General features: G+C 31.3%; 6 protein-coding genes across 6 annotated transcripts, besides 2 other annotated features; 5 read left to right on the top strand and 1 right to left on the bottom strand.

The window, feature by feature from the left end:
* Positions 1-10: 10 nt before the first annotated feature.
* TVAGG3_0798090 (uncharacterized protein) lies at positions 11-403 on the top strand (the record flags this gene model as incomplete). Its single annotated transcript, XM_051247207.1, has 1 exon — positions 11-403. One exon carries the CDS (start codon positions 11-13, stop codon positions 401-403), a length of 393 nt encoding a protein of 130 aa, XP_051082682.1.
* A 50-nt stretch (positions 404-453) lies between these two features.
* Positions 454-3329: a mobile genetic element.
* Positions 478-1460, top strand: TVAGG3_0798080 (uncharacterized protein; the record flags this gene model as incomplete). The annotated part of the gene is made up of 1 exon (XM_051247206.1): positions 478-1460. A coding segment is annotated over one exon (983 nt), but the record flags the coding sequence as incomplete, so codon positions are not given.
* TVAGG3_0798070 (uncharacterized protein) lies at positions 1570-2613 on the top strand (the record flags this gene model as incomplete). Its single annotated transcript, XM_051247205.1, has 1 exon — positions 1570-2613. A coding segment is annotated over one exon (1044 nt), but the record flags the coding sequence as incomplete, so codon positions are not given.
* A 1560-nt stretch (positions 3330-4889) lies between the features above and the next one.
* Positions 4890-7136: a mobile genetic element.
* On the top strand, positions 5647-5919 carry TVAGG3_0798050 (uncharacterized protein; the record flags this gene model as incomplete). The annotated part of the gene is made up of 1 exon (XM_001300800.1): positions 5647-5919. One exon carries the CDS (start codon positions 5647-5649, stop codon positions 5917-5919), a length of 273 nt encoding a protein of 90 aa, XP_001300801.1.
* Positions 6667-7059, bottom strand: TVAGG3_0798040 (phage tail repeat-like family; the record flags this gene model as incomplete). Its single annotated transcript, XM_051247204.1, has 1 exon — positions 6667-7059. The coding sequence occupies one exon, from the start codon at positions 7057-7059 to the stop codon at positions 6667-6669; it is 393 nt and encodes a 130-aa protein (XP_051082679.1).
* Positions 7137-7547: 411 nt separating the features above from the next.
* On the top strand, positions 7548-7931 carry TVAGG3_0798020 (uncharacterized protein; the record flags this gene model as incomplete). Its single annotated transcript, XM_051247203.1, has 1 exon — positions 7548-7931. One exon carries the CDS (start codon positions 7548-7550, stop codon positions 7929-7931), a length of 384 nt encoding a protein of 127 aa, XP_051082678.1.
* Positions 7932-16070: the final 8139 nt, after the last annotated feature.

Here is a 16070-nt window from a genome sequence, read left to right as displayed (position 1 = left end):
TGATGGAAAAATGAATAAAGATGATGTTATAAATTTCTTATATCCCACATCTGAAGAAGAAAAACCTAAAGAACCTGATGTTTTCCCTGAATATTATGAAGAACGGATTAAAGATGATGAATATGATGAAATTGAAAGACTGGAAAAAATAAGAGATGAAATAGATGAAAAAATTAAGGAATTAAGAGAAGTTGAAAAATATAATGAGAATGAAGTAGAGGGTTTAATGAATATCCCAGCTTCAGAATCAGAAGTTCAAAAATCTCATGAAGAAAGATATCAAAATTACTTTTTGGAATCTACTAAAAATTTATTAGATGGTGAAATAGATGAAACACTTTCAGAAGAAGGCACAAAATATATTCATAAACATAAGTTACAATTTATTGACGATGGACTTTAAAAAAATAAACTTTATTTTTATTGATTTTTTAATTTTTTATTCTTACATAAATGAACAAAAACGGAACAGCTAAAATGAATGATAATCAAATAAGAGCCGAAGGTAGAAGGTTATTTAAACGCTTCTATAACATTCCTGATGGTGTTAATCCTAAAACTCGTAGAAGTTATTTAAATGAAGCCATAGATGCATATGAAGGATTTGACATTTCATCAGAAAGTGAGAGGTTAGCAAGAATGTTAAACGTTAATATTGATTTTTATTATTGTGACCCTCAACCAGAAGACATAGACATAAATAAGGTAGACTTTCCATTAGTGGAATCAATAATGATAGATCCAGAATTTGAAACAGTAAATATTTTATTAACACAGAGTCCATGTGGAAAACTTCACGCTGACAGAATTACAGACGTTGAAGCACTCACAGGATATAAAGTTTGCCCCTTTTGCAAAGAAGAAGTATATTCTATCCGTGATGACCCAGAAAGGAAAAACCAAAGAAGATTTTTAAAGCATTGTGAGAAATGTAAAGAAAATAATGGAAGATTAATTCAAGACGTTCAATTGCAAAAGACCCAGCAACCATATGCACCACATATCACGAAACAGAAGATATATCAATGGCTATTAGCACATAATTTGCAGGAATATTATAAACCAACAAGATATTATATTACTTTTGACTTCGAAACATTAGAGACTAAAGAAGAACTTCAACTTTCTGAATGTGCAACTTTGAACGCTTACTTAAAACCATTTATGGTATCATCAACTGTCAAAATAAAGCCGCAAACGGACTCTTTGAGTCCTGAAGGTCTTTCAGACCGAAGCGGCGAGGTTGTAGACCGTGATAAAACATTTACGAGGAATTTTTGCTTAACATCAAGTGATTCGTTCATCTCTGATTGGATTGAATTTTTATTTTCAACCTGTTCATTAGTTGCTAAATCAAATATTGAACAATATGAAGAATTAATGAAGCCGCAAACGGACCAAACGGCGGGGACTTTGTCCCATACATTAAATGAAAAACAGAAGGAAGCATTTAAAGAACTTCTAGATGAGGAATTCAATAAAGTGAATATCATAGGTTTTAATTCGGGAAAGTTTGATTTAAATTTAATTCTTCGTGATTTAAACACTGCAAAATGGAAAATAAAATCAATGCTGGGTTCTTCTTCTCAATTTAAGCAAATCATTGTAAAGAAAACAAACTGTCCATATGAATTAAGATTTATTGACATCAGAAATTATATAGCGGGTGGAACATTAGACCAATTCACTCAAGATTTCGGAAACAATAAATCACGTGTTAAATCCTTTTTCCCTTATCAATTCATCACATGGGAGAATTACGAAGATGAATTATATAAAGTGGAACCATTCACTCAAGATTCATTTTATTCAGCATTAACTCAAGAAACAATATCCGATTCAGATTATCAAATATATCTCAATGATGCTAAAAATTTTGAGAATAGATTAGAATATTTTATTCATTATTGCAATAAAGACGTTGAAATTATGATTGACCCAATTGATAAAATTATTGAAGAAACATTTGTTTATAAAATTGACATGCTTCATAATCTTTCTTTATCATCGAATGCATCAATGATTCGTTACGCGTTAGCATATAAGAACTTCAATCCTAACGAAACATATCCAGAAGAAGAAAATGTGGAATCAAGTTTTGAATTAACAAAAAAGTATTGGAAATATAAAATTGATTCATATAAGAAACAAGATGAAAAAGCAGAAAGGGATACTAAAAACAATGTTTCAATGGATGACTATCAATACTATCACGATTTAATCCTTTCATCTAAATGCAAAATGTGTGGTAAAGCGTTTACATATGCTAATAAACCAACATTAGATAGAATCGATAATGAAAAACCACATACCAAAGAAAATTGTCAGTTAATGTGTTGTTATTGCAATGTCGTAAAATCAAATAAAGATGAAGATGTTCAACGTTTAAGAATCAATTTAAGAAATTATACATTAAAAAATAATTTACCAATGACTCTAGATTCAGTTGAAGCTTATCACATCCTCCGTAATGGAATTACTGGTGGTTTATCAAATGTTCAACATAGAGTAAATCTTAAAGGAATCACGCACATTAATAAACTTTCATATAATCCAGAAACTAAAACTGTATCAAATGAGGACACTTCCAACATTATGACTCATTTCGTTGGTGTTGACTTTAATTCATTATATCCTTCATCATTTTCATCTAATCCTCATGATTTCATTCAATATACTGACCATAAAATGTATATGCCGGGAAGATTGAATGGTGTTATCATTTGTGATACAGCAACAAAGAAAGCAAAAGCACTGGGAATAATTAAGAAGAAAAATACTTTATTCGTGGCTGAAGTAAAGGGTCACATTGATGAAAAATACATTAATGATTACATAAACTTTTTACCAATAATAAGAAACTTTGATATTATCACAGATGAAAAAACAATTGGTGGTTTTATGTATAATTACATGAAATCAAACAATCTACCAGTTGACCAGAAACAGAGGAAATTAACTCAGTTAGCATCAACACACAACCAATATCAACCATTTTCTTCTTATTATCTTTGGTATCTAATAGACAGATTTCATTTTATCATTGATGACATTCAATCAATTTTAACATTTACGAAAAATACTTGTTTTAATGAATTTGCGAATGAATTTATGAACGAAAGACAAAAGGCTGAATTAGAAGGAAATAAAGGAAAAAGTTTATTTTGCAAGATTTCACTTAATGGATCATATGGTTACGATGCAATGAATACACAAAATTACGCAAAGACTAAAATAATGAATGCACAGAAGGCACGCGTTGCATGTATGTCAAATAAGTTTAAAAACATAAGAGAAATAGGAGAGGATACGTATCAAGTGATGCTTAAAGATAGATTTTATAGATGTGATACATGTTTACAAGAGGCATTCTTCACTTTAGATAACGCAAAATACTGGTATTTGGTTTTCATTTATGATTTTATGTATAAATGCATGGATGTTAATCGTTTTCATTTCATTGAAGGTGATACTGATTCATCTTATTGGGCAATCGCTGGCGACCCAAATCTTCCTAACACTCAAGCATTTCAAGCAATTGTAACCGATAAAAAATTTTATGATAAAAACATTTACAAATTCGCACCTTTTGATTTCTTCTGTTTTAATGAGAAATTTAAACCTAAATTAAAGAATAAAGCTGAAGAAAAAGCACATGAGAAGAAGTTATTGGGTTTAGCAATTGAGAAACAAGGTGATAACATGGTTGCTTTATGTCCTAAGTGTTATACTTCATTCAACGGTTCAATTGATGGAAGTGATTTTAAAAAGATTGCACAAAAAATGAAAGGAGTTAGTTTACGACAAAATAAACAATTAACACCTAAAAATTATTTGGATATAATAAATGATAAAGTGATATTTGATGGTCAGAATATTAATTTACAACTTAAAAACGGGTCAATGACTCGCTTAACAATCGGTAAGACTGCATTAACAGGAGCACACACTAAGGCTGTATGTTGTGAAAATGGATGTTGTATGCCATTTATTTAATAAAATGCCACAGAAGAGACAAAAGGAACCGTAAATAATGGTTTTGATACTATGATTCAAAGAGGCGGGCACCCTTAAAACACTTATTTTATTTTTATATAAATGAATAGCGTAGATTTAAAAAATTTAATTGATGATTTAGTACTTAATCAAAATTTTCTTAATTATTATGAATTAAAATCATATCTCCAAAAACATGATAACAATATAACGGGTGATGATATGGATTATTATTATTCGTATTATAAAAATGAAGTTTTGAAATATCATGATAAAATAATTTCTAAAATTAAAGACAAAATTAAAAATAATGAATATTCAAAGGGAAAAAGTAAATCACAACTTAAACAATTGAAAGATTTCAAAAATAAAGTATTAACAGAAGAAGATATTGATGAATTATATAAATTATATAAATTATATAATCCTGAGCCGCAAAAACCAAAGGAACAAAAACAAAAGGTGCAAAACGCCCAGGTCCTTCAGACCATAAATGAAGCACAAGCTTTAATTTATGATTCATTAGTTAAACCATATTCAGCCCGACTTTTAAATGAAGATCAACTTTTGGAATTCATCCTTCAACATAAACTCGAAGCGGGAAAGTATATCAAACCTTTATATACAGCATATTTAAAACAAATGAATAGAATACATCCAGAATTAATGAAGGGGGAATGAAATCCAAAATCAAAGCAGATAAAATTAAACCACCTGCAACACCAAACCCTCCAACGACAGTACCTCCTCCTCCTTCAGTTAATCCTTCATCATTCACTTTATTATATCCATTTCAAACATTAAAGAAGCAAAAAGATTTTAAAAAGGATTTCAAAATATTAAATAAACCAACTGACCCAAAAATTCAACCGTTAAAGGAAAAATTTAGTCGCCCTTCATTTGCACCATATCCATATTCATACGAAATCGATCATTTAGAATATTCAAGAGGAAACGTTACTTATTTATTTGCCATTAACATTAACACCAGATATTTATATTGCATTCCGGTGAAAGGGAAAACAGAACAGGAAACAAGAAGAGCTATTCAATACTTACTAGATCATGAAAGAGTAGATAATATAAGGGGTGATGGTGATAAAGGATTTCAGGCAGCTATGGCTCATTATTTCCCACAAATTAATTTTTACTTTTCATCCTCTCCATATACGTTTCATAATAAAATAGTTGATGCGGTAATGAGAACTCTTAGAGATGCGTTAGGGGTTAATGGTCAGATATACTGGGATGGAAATCATGACTCCATCATACAGCAGTTAGTATATTATTACAATAATACATGGCATAGAACAATAAACATGAAACCGGTGGAAATGAAAAATGATATTTCAAAAGAATGGGAATATATTAGAAAGCAAATGGAAAGGTTGAATGATGTTAAACGTGAACAAATTAATTCGGGGCTCATGAATTTTAAACAAGGGAATAAAGTTTTAATTCATCTCGATTATGGAAAAACTGATAAATCAATGACAAAAAGAAGACGAAGATTTGACACAATAGCTAAATTTGTTAGATATATTAACGGCAATGCATTAGTTGAAGTTGACAATAAATTAATAGAAATTCCGATTTATTTTATTACTCCATTATATTTAAATAATATTTAATTTTTTTATTTCGTAAGAAATGAGTAACAACGAAGCAGTCAAGAGTCCAGACGATGAATATAAAAAGAAACTAAACAGAATTAAATCAAAAATATGTTATTACAAAAAGAAGCCACAATGTGGTGGGGTTGAAAACGATAAAGAGAGGAAAGAAATAATCGAAAAATTAGAAACTTATCGTTCAATCCTTAAACTGAGTGAAGCAAAAATAAAAGAATTTAATAGAATAAATAAATTGATTGGAAGAGATGAATTTAATAAAGATGAATTTTTAAACTCTATCCAAATTTAATTTTTATTCCTCTTCGACAACATCTCTCTTTCCATCATTACCGCATAACCACATTTTCTCAATTTTAGTGGTTTGTTATTTTTAACATGTTCTTGCATCATTTTTATCATTTCCTCCCTTGTTATGATTCGTGGTAAATTTTGAGCTTGTGGGGTATTCATTTATGATAAAAATAAAAATTTGATGTTATCGTTATTTTATCGTGAAGTGACTCAAAGAGTCCGGAGACAAAGTCTCATGTTTTTAGGTTATTCAATAATTAATTCATAACTACCTTCCTCCTGTGTTGTTGTCAAAATGTCAAGACCTTCAGGTCTCGCCGCTTAGCGGCTGTTGTCAACATGGTAGCATGGTAGCACCTTCAGTTCTTCAATAATTAATTATTTTTGAATAACTGGGAAATAAATTTACGTCAAATATGCAATTTATAAAATCTTATGTCGACAGGCTACGTAGCACAGTGGTCTAAGGTGGTGTTATGGAGGGGTCAAGGTCTGTGGTTCGAACCGCGACAGCGCCGTATTTTCTTATTTTCTCATTTTTCATTCTGTTTTGGTTTCAGCAACTTTTCAAGTTGTTGTCTTGTCAGTAACTTTAATTTTAACTTTGGATCAAATATTGGGTTTCCATTTTATCTCTTCCAATAACACCATATGGTAGAATCTTCATTTATACTAAAATAAAAATTTAAATTATGCCGTTTGCTCTTTTGGAGCTCCTAAAGTTTGTTTCACAAACATTGAGCGTTCATTGAACTCTATACCATGCGTAAACTGTCATGTAAGGTGGCATGTAATCTTTACTTTGTCCCGTTGTTTGCGTATATCCTGAAACGCGATGTGTATGGTTTCCTTCTCCCTGAGTGTCACTCCAGTAACAATTTATGGCAAATTTAACATCATCTTTAACATCATATCCTTTACCTTTTGTCATTCCTGACCAATCCCAATATCTATGCTTATGCCAACCTGCTTGAGATGTGCTTAAATCTATGTAGTGACTGTGTGCAGGTAAATTTTCACCCGTAATTGTTTTACTTCCCCCTGTTTCCTTTGAAGAGTTTGCACAATACAAAAACCTGTCGACTATTTGTTCCCATGCACCAACACCAAACATTGCTTGAGGACCTCTCACATCCATAGATGTATAAATAGAACCTACTGGGTTCATTAAATCAAACATATGAGATATTATAGGATTGTCTCTTTTGAACTTAAAATATAGTGTAACTATTTCGGGTTTCTTCTGGTTTGTGTCAGAATATTTTTTATAATATAATCTTATGTTTTCAGGGTATGTAAAATCTTGACTATAATATTTATTTTTGTCATCTTCATAATAGTATACTATTCTCGTTTTTTCTATTGCATTATATCTTTTATATCTATAATAATCTAAATATAATGTTTGCTTTTTTGGGTCTACACGTGCGTCAACACCATAGTCATAATAAATACGGTGCTGGAGCTACGTTAGACAATGTCATATCCGTCATTTCATAAACTCTTAAATATTTCTTTTGTTCGTCTCCATATAAGTTTAAGTAGCAGTTGTTGTCTAATGGAACTTTAACTTGTGTGCCATTATTCTTTATATAGCCTACATACATTTCATTGTTATTTTTCGGAATGAGTTTATACCGTATACCATTTCTTAAGGACTGTACAAACTCCCATCTAAAATATTTGTTTTCTTCATTGACAGAAAAGTCGCCAACAATAGTTTCAATATTTTTTGTTCCAACTAAACTTTGGTATATTTCGTTAACATATTCCTTATCTGCTTTCTTTGCTAACTCATCGTTAACATATTCCTTATCTGCTTTCTTTGCTAACTCATCGTTAACATATTCCTTATCTGCTTTCTTTGCTAACTCATCGTTAACATATTCCTTATCTGCTTTCTTTGCTAACTCATCGTTAACAAATGATATATCTGCTTTAAGGTCTAAACATTCTGAAACCCATCCTGTATCAGCTTTAGTTTTAAGAATCTTCGATGTCCGTTCATGATACCATTCAACCCTTTCTATAATTTCATTATCTTTTTCATTAACATATTCCTTATCTGCCTTCTTTGCTAACTCATCGTTAACATATTCCTTATCTGCTTTCTTCATTATGTCATTTAGGAAACCTTTTATGAATTCCTCATTTAAATTAAATCTTCCAATCTTCAAAACTTTAGGAAATGCATTTAATGCGTAATATCTTTGTTCTTCTGGTGGAATTGATGTTATATCATCCGTTATTCCTTTAATTTTTGAATTCATAAATAAAATTTCTTTTATATTTGATATCACTGCACCACCTTTGCAAACGAATTCGAAATGGTCATTTTTCAATACTATCTCCAAATCTCCATATTTCAACATTTGCGTTTGTTCTGCCGTCTTTGAATTATATGCATATATGGCGTATGTAATGGTCTGTGGTTGCTGTTGTTTAATCATTTATTACGATTTAAAAATAAATATTTAATCTGTTATCTCATCAGCTATTTTTTCTATTTGAAATTGCCATAATATTTCATTCATAAATTCTAAATCACAATCAAATAGGTCAGTTATTCTAAATTTAAATATTTGATAAATCTTTTGAATGAAGAATAAATGAATTCCCGGATAATTGAAACGGATATGATAAAGAAAATATGTTTAAGTTGATGGATAAAATGTTTTGTATTGATGGTAAGAGTTAGGGTCTAATGTTTGATGTGAAAATCTCATTGGGGTATTAACTTTATCACATTTGATTAAAATGAAATTAGAACCAGTGTCAGAATACAAAACATCCCCAACATCTTTTTCAAAATTTAATATCCCCAACAATGAACGAAGACGAGGAGTACAAAATTTAATTTTCAGCGGAAATTTAATAAGGTTATTTATTTCATCAAGTTCAAAAGTTTATCAGGTTTTGATTTAAAATTTTCTTCATACCATACGATAAATGATTCATTTAAAATAACTTAAAATCATGTTAATATCCCATTTCGTTATCACATTATTTATATACATATCATACGTTTTTAGGTCTACGACCCCACCGCTATGCGGCTCATGGTCATCTTTAATAAATGATATATAATCTGAAGGTCTAAAAGAATGGGATTAAATTTACCACTCACAGAAACGAGAGTAACATTATAAATTCCGCTAACTGTTAAATTTAATTCACAGTTATTATTCGAAATAATATTGATAATTGACATTTTTTTATTACGATTAAAAATATGGTAAAGCGTTATTTTCCAGTGATAAATAAAACTAGAATAAGATTACCTCAAGAATTCATAAATTCAACGAATAAGAAATTCATTCATGTTATAAATTTTAGTGTTTTCAGAAAATATGAGTCGATGTCATATTCATCATCAGGTTATATTTCACTTCATTCAAATTTAGTTCAATCAAACCCATATAATGACCATTTCATAAGATTTTCAGATGGTATTAAAAATGTAATTGATAGATTAAAATATGAACAGATTGACAATATCGAATTTTTGGAATTTTGGTTTAAATATCCCGATGGAAAAAAGATTGAAGTTAAAGATAAAGCTGATACTATAACAAAAACAATTACAATGACCGATCCGGATAGTGGGGAACAAAAAGAAATAAAACAAACGATAGAAACTGGTGAAAGGTCAATTATTATCGATTATGATTCAAAGGATTATTATTCGATAATGTTAATGCTTGAATATTAAATAGCCTTAACAAAGAATTTTTCAAGTGATATTTTATATTCATCAACTATTTTATTATAAATATCATTATATGTTAAATGAAGTTCAGTTGTTGTTCCGTTCTTTGATATCTTAATTGTGCTAATATCCTTTATAGGATTTATTTTTGCAACTGTTCCGCAGCATGAAACCTCATCATCTATGAAAAATTGAATCTTCACGTCTGAATCTTGAACATCACAAAGAATGGCGATAATGTGAATTAATGATTCATAAGGTAAAATAATTAAACCGGATTGGTCAATTAAATTTATTATTGAATCATAATTATCAGTTATGATATCACGGTAAATTTTCATTAATTCAGAATTAATGTCTATTTTATATGGCGCATTGCGACTGTAATCGTAGATTCCTGGGTTCTCGATGTTTGATGAAAGAGGTGGGGGTATGTTGGATAAGTGGGAATTTCAACAGGTTCTTTACCGGGTTCAGATAAAATGATTGGGTCTCCATTCTCACGGTTTTCTTCATTCTCCTCATTCTTCGGTAAGTCACGAGTTAATAAATTTGGTTGAGTTGCTGACCTTGTTAATTCAGGACTAACATTAACTTTAACATTTTGAATAATTCGTGATTTATCATCATTTACTATAACCAACCGTAATCTCTGCTTTTGCGTTAGTGTTCTTTTGACTAGTGAAACGTCTTCTCATTTATATTCGAATAAAAAAATATATTTAAACTTTTATTTTGCTGGAACTTTTGAATCTATTATTTCCTGATTATTTTCATATTTTTTGAAACAAAGTGCTTTACTTTCTTCTTAGATTGTAGGAAATATTGGATGGTTAGATCGTAACTCGTCGAATGCAATTAGTATGTGATGTTCTTTTTACACCAATTTTTTGAAAATGTTAACAGAGGGGTAGTATTGTTGTTGTGATTTTCGATTGATTATGTTTGTTTACGACAGTTAGGATATTTGAGTAAGTAGTTGTAATATTACGGACTGAATTTTGCTTTTGCGTTTGACTACATCAAATTTTATAATGACTATACGCATAAAATTTTGGGAATTATTAATTTTCAGGATTTTATTGAAATTTAGATGAAACAACATATTAATAGATAATGTTAAACGAACTTGCCCAACCACATATGTTCGTTTTGATAAGATTTTAATTGATTCAAACCTGAGGAAAAGCGAATTTAACGGGGTTTGGAATATATCTTCTTCGAATAGAAAGAGAACTAGAAATTAGAAGATTTGAAAACTCAGAAAATAAACGAGCTAGACTTTCAATTGATTCGTCATTTGAAAAAATAGGTAATCAAGACTAAGCGAGAAGTTGCCATTTAATAATGAAATATATTTGATTGACAGTATAACCTTGAACATCAGTGATGGACACTTGATAAGTTCCCTCGGGCGCACTCCTTGTGCTCTTGATAGCTTTAAGGTACCAACGGGTCAGACGAGTCATGATTTATGAATCAATAATTTGATTTATTCGCTCGTCAATATTTCTATTGCTTTTTGTTAAAATATGCAATTTTCATTCAAATAGGTGATTCTTGATTGAGGATAGATTTAGAATAAACTTCCTCTTTATTTTTTGAAATTTTAACAAGTCCACACTCGAACCGCTCTGGGTCCTTGGAACTCTGCTCCTCTCAACTATTAACATTATTAACCTCACTTTATACATGTTGCTAATTCTTCAAATAATTTTTTTATTAGCTAATAGTCAATTTATCACTCAAAAATGAAAAAATTTATGTTATGTGAATTGGATTTCTACTCAGTGTAAAAAAGCTTGTAGAGATAAGCTCATTGACGTACACTACAACACGAGGTCTTTCTATATGTTCGGGTTAAATAGCCGAGAACTTATGACACTAACGTCATATAACATGGTTAAACTCAAGTTGCTTCAACATTTTCGGAGAAGAGCTGCGATGCACTCTGAGTATCTGTTTACTCAGTGCCTCGCACTGGATGATAGATAGGAGATGCTAGACGTGCGCTCGCTGACGTCATCAGCAGCTGTGAGAAGGGCTAGACTTATGCACTGAGTCTGTAATGATGTGCGATGGCGGGGAAGGGGGTTAGCGCGGACGTATGACATAAGATCTGATATAGAGGATCCGCAGATGTGAATGCATGTCGTTGACCTAGCATGTTATTAAGATGGTTTGTCGAGTTCATTCTACATTAATAAATTAGACGGTTTTATATGGTGATGAAATATATTTTTTAATTAATGTATTAAATCAGAGAATGGCGGCAGGAACTTGCTTGTTATAAAAATCTAATGCGGAAGGGATTAAGAAGCTGGCGTGGTAGTTGGGTGTCATGCAAAAGATTATTAACCCCCCCCGTTGCAAACTTTTGGCACCAAGCGTCAGTGAAAATCGGCAGCGAGCTTTACTTCGTGATAGGAGTGACGATAATTCCAAGCAGCACTGGCTAAACAGGTAATCGGTTTATGTATCACAGTGATGGGAGCCACAAGGGGTTAAAGCAGTTGGTGGAATATCGCTGAAGGATACTTATAAAAGGGGGCCTCAGATTCTGTGGAATAATAATAATATTATTTTACCTTAGTATCGGTTGTAGTTCGACGGCAATAACCTTATCTCCTTATATTAGAACTTCCCTTACCGGAACATTAGGTGCTATCTTGTTTCAGCACGTATTTGCTTCTTTATTCCATACAATATCGCCCCATATTGCTCCTTTTTCATTGTTTCCAAAACTTTATCGGATCAGCGGACGCCTCTTTTACTATTATCCACAGTTTCTTAAAGAATCCTGCAGCCCATAGTTTTTGTATTATATTCATAAAATTAGCAAAATTCATCTTTAATCTTCTTAATTTTGATTTTTATTTAATAATAAATCACCCCGACTAACTATTTAGTTGGGCCAAACACTAACGATTAATGATAATGAGCTATTGTCCGTACCATAGTCGTACATACTTAACAACCATACCCCTCGAAAAGATCCATGACTAGGGGTGGGCGCTCAAAAGAAGCGATTGATGGAAAGAGAGATCGATTATGACTAGAGATCTGACAGTTCATGCTATGACTCTGATGACTCCATATTCCTCACCTCGATGATAACAAACCATTTAGCAATTACAAATCGGCCATGAATGTGGACCAATTAGGTGGACAATATATTAAACGCAAAAGTTAAAGCCAACTCTAGTTTAAAATAAAGCGTTTACCTATCGAAGTGATGGAAGACACTGAAACAGAACATGCTCCACAGATTAAATGCATGCGTTTATTCGTTGGTTATAAATCATCAAATCCAGCTTTGAAACATTAGAAGTAGAACACCGAAAGAGTGATGCCGGTTATCTCAGATGGATTGATGCCGTGAATCTTTCGCCATCTTGCAACATATAAAACCAAAATCAGAAGGAGGAAAAAAGTTTTAAAAAAGTTTGTTATTCGTTATATGATAATGTTCCCAAAAATATGATAACTTCAGTATGGGTAAATAATTATTGACCCTTCAGAAGTTTTAAGAAAAGCAGAATGAAGAAGTGATCGTCCTTTTGATATATATCCAGGTAAATGATTTCAGTTAGCATTTCAGGCGTGCGATGATTATCCTCAACATCATCTTGGTGATTATCATTCTTAATATTATGTTTTCAGGGATAGCTTTAGTAATTTTGTCAGGTTGAACCCGTTAAGGAGTTGCTGATTTGACAAAATTACGTTTACTGAAGAAGATAATGATGAAAATTATGAAAAGATTTATGAATCATGTTGTATAAATATGATCGCAAATTCAAAAATCGACTTCTGCCAACTTAATTACACAGCTTAGCGCTACACTGCTGGACGCAACAGTTGATGACAGTTATTAGTTTCATGCACAAAGATGAAGTTTTAGAGGATAAAATGCATTACACAGAGATACGTTAATTGAAGAATCGTTAAGCAATACCACGTTTATTTTAGTAAGGACGATCCATTCATGATTCCAGCTCAACATATTGACGTTCGTTCACTTAAATGGAGGTTGCATCACTCCGGAAGGGATTAGCTCAGATTTCTCATAACGCCTTATAATGTTACAGATGTTGTGTTTAACATTTCGAAGAGAATGCAGATGCAAGAACGTTTTAGGAAAATCCAAGCTTCAGGTTTCAGGTCACTATAAGATTCCAGAAACTTCCACACGATCAACGATGACCACAGTGGGTGACATATTCTTTACAACGATCTTCAAGCTTCTGATTAGTGTTGGGTGTAATGAATGCAGCGACAGAAGAATACGAGGATCATTAACTAGAGCCACTGAATGATTGATGATGGGCACACCATTAGCTAGAACATGGAAAAGACAAAATTCATTCTTATGCAACTATTCCAGTCAAGCGTGATTGGAGCGGCTATATTCTGTTGATGGATTAGAAACTTTCCAACTACAAAGTTACAGTAACAAGCTGAAGCTTATCCCATCGATTCGGGTGAAACTGAACTTACTGTTCAAAGTGACAAATCCCTCCTCAGTTTGGTTACTAGGACTAGCATATTGGGACATGAACAAACCGGATGAAGGTTTAGAATATCATCCACTAGGTACACCAACCGAGCAGTATAGGAGTTCATATGAATTAATATTTGATGAATAGAATGTTTAAATATAAATTTATTTTGAATTAAATGAGTTTAAATTATCTCACACCCTTAATGAAGAATTTAGCGAGGAGTATGATATGATGTTATTAGCGAGATGATATGATTAATTGAGCATTGATGATAATTAGAAATTGCTTCTATCGAAGGGAAAAATTAATGACAAATTCCAATCTGAATGTTACTTAAATTCAATACTGCAGCAATTGGGTAACAAAAGATAAAGGGTAAAACATTAACGATATTTGAAAACAAATTATCATTATTTGCTAACACTTCCCATCCATTTCACATGTTTATTTTATACAACCGTTCAGTGTTTCACTTTGTCAGATGATATACATTTGAATCTTTAAAGATTAATGCAAATGAAATTCCAATTATTTATTTATCACAAAAGAAGCAGGAGATCTTTTAAAAACTTGCTAATGTATAAAGATTTATATAATACATCATCCCAGAAGCAAGGATTAGAGGATAAAAATATTGATAAACACGGGGATGAATTATTTGAACCACTTTCGATTAACAATTTGATAGAGAATTTTGACTTCACTCCTATTTTCTAGATGATGCAACGTGAATACTCAAAACTATAATACAAATGACGAAATTATTTAAATCAAATATAACTCAAATGTCGACACTTCAGGTATCATTCCAATAGGCTGTTCAATACTTTTAAGCATTAGCAACAAACATTAAATCAAACCTGCCCTCTTTCATTTTCAGTGTTTTTAGTCGTCAACAGTTGAATCGTTATGCTTTCAAGTGAATTTGCCAGACATGATGCATTATGAAACTTTACACACAATAATCAAATTAGGAAGAAACATTGGAAAAATAATAGTGTTGATTTAAATAAAAGGTTCCATTAAATTCGAATAATTTATAATTATTTTTATTTTTTTATTTATTAATTAAACATGACAGAATGCAAATCTTTCTACAGGTTCCATTAAACAAAGGATACAAACACAAGGGTGCATTATATAGAATATTGAAAGTGTATCCAGATCGGAATGAAAGGAATTAGGTCCACATTGTTGCGGTCTTCAAAGATTTAAACAAAATGAGAAACGTCTTTAATTACCAGAAGCTCAAGCAATATGCCAAACGTCACGGACCAAATTGGGCAAGCACACGAAGCAGACATTACGGGTCCAAATGAAAACCTGATGGGAAAATGAAGTTTTTCGTTACTGATGGTCAAGGAAATTTAAAGCATAAATGGTATAAATTAACAATGACGGATTATCCTAAAACGTTAAGCATATAATGAAACGTAATCCTATGCAATTTGATGAAAATGGAAAAGCTGTTAAACAATACATTGAGAAGGGTGAAAATGGTCCAATTAATTCATACGTCATAATCCATATCTTACTTCAATGAAGAATTAAATGCTATTGAAGAGGGACCGGATGGATTACCACGATATTCTACACGTTTGATGGTCAATATGCAATTTTAAGAGCTGAAATTCCAGCTAAGAATATCTTAAAGTTGCTTTATTCGATCCAGTTTTCGCAAATGTTAAAGATGAATAAACAGCAATTCAACCAATTATAGTAGCAAGAATTGCATCAGTGGCTTTATCTCAAGCATTCAAAGATTTTAATAAGAAACCTTATATCAGCAACGAGGTTTAACTTATGATTTAGTTAAGAATAGATAAAGAAAATTTGAGAAATCAGATATTATAAGAATGCAATTAATGAATATATCGGTCTATTAATTTCGAATGAAAATGCTAAAAATCAACTTCATGAACAAATACAGGAAAT

This window comes from Trichomonas vaginalis, chromosome VI, assembly GCF_026262505.1.
Source record: "Trichomonas vaginalis G3 chromosome VI, whole genome shotgun sequence".
Lineage (NCBI taxonomy): Eukaryota > Parabasalia > Trichomonadida > Trichomonadidae > Trichomonas > Trichomonas vaginalis.
Note: the sequence above shows the minus strand (reverse complement) of the source record. Positions and strands in the feature narration are given on the sequence as shown.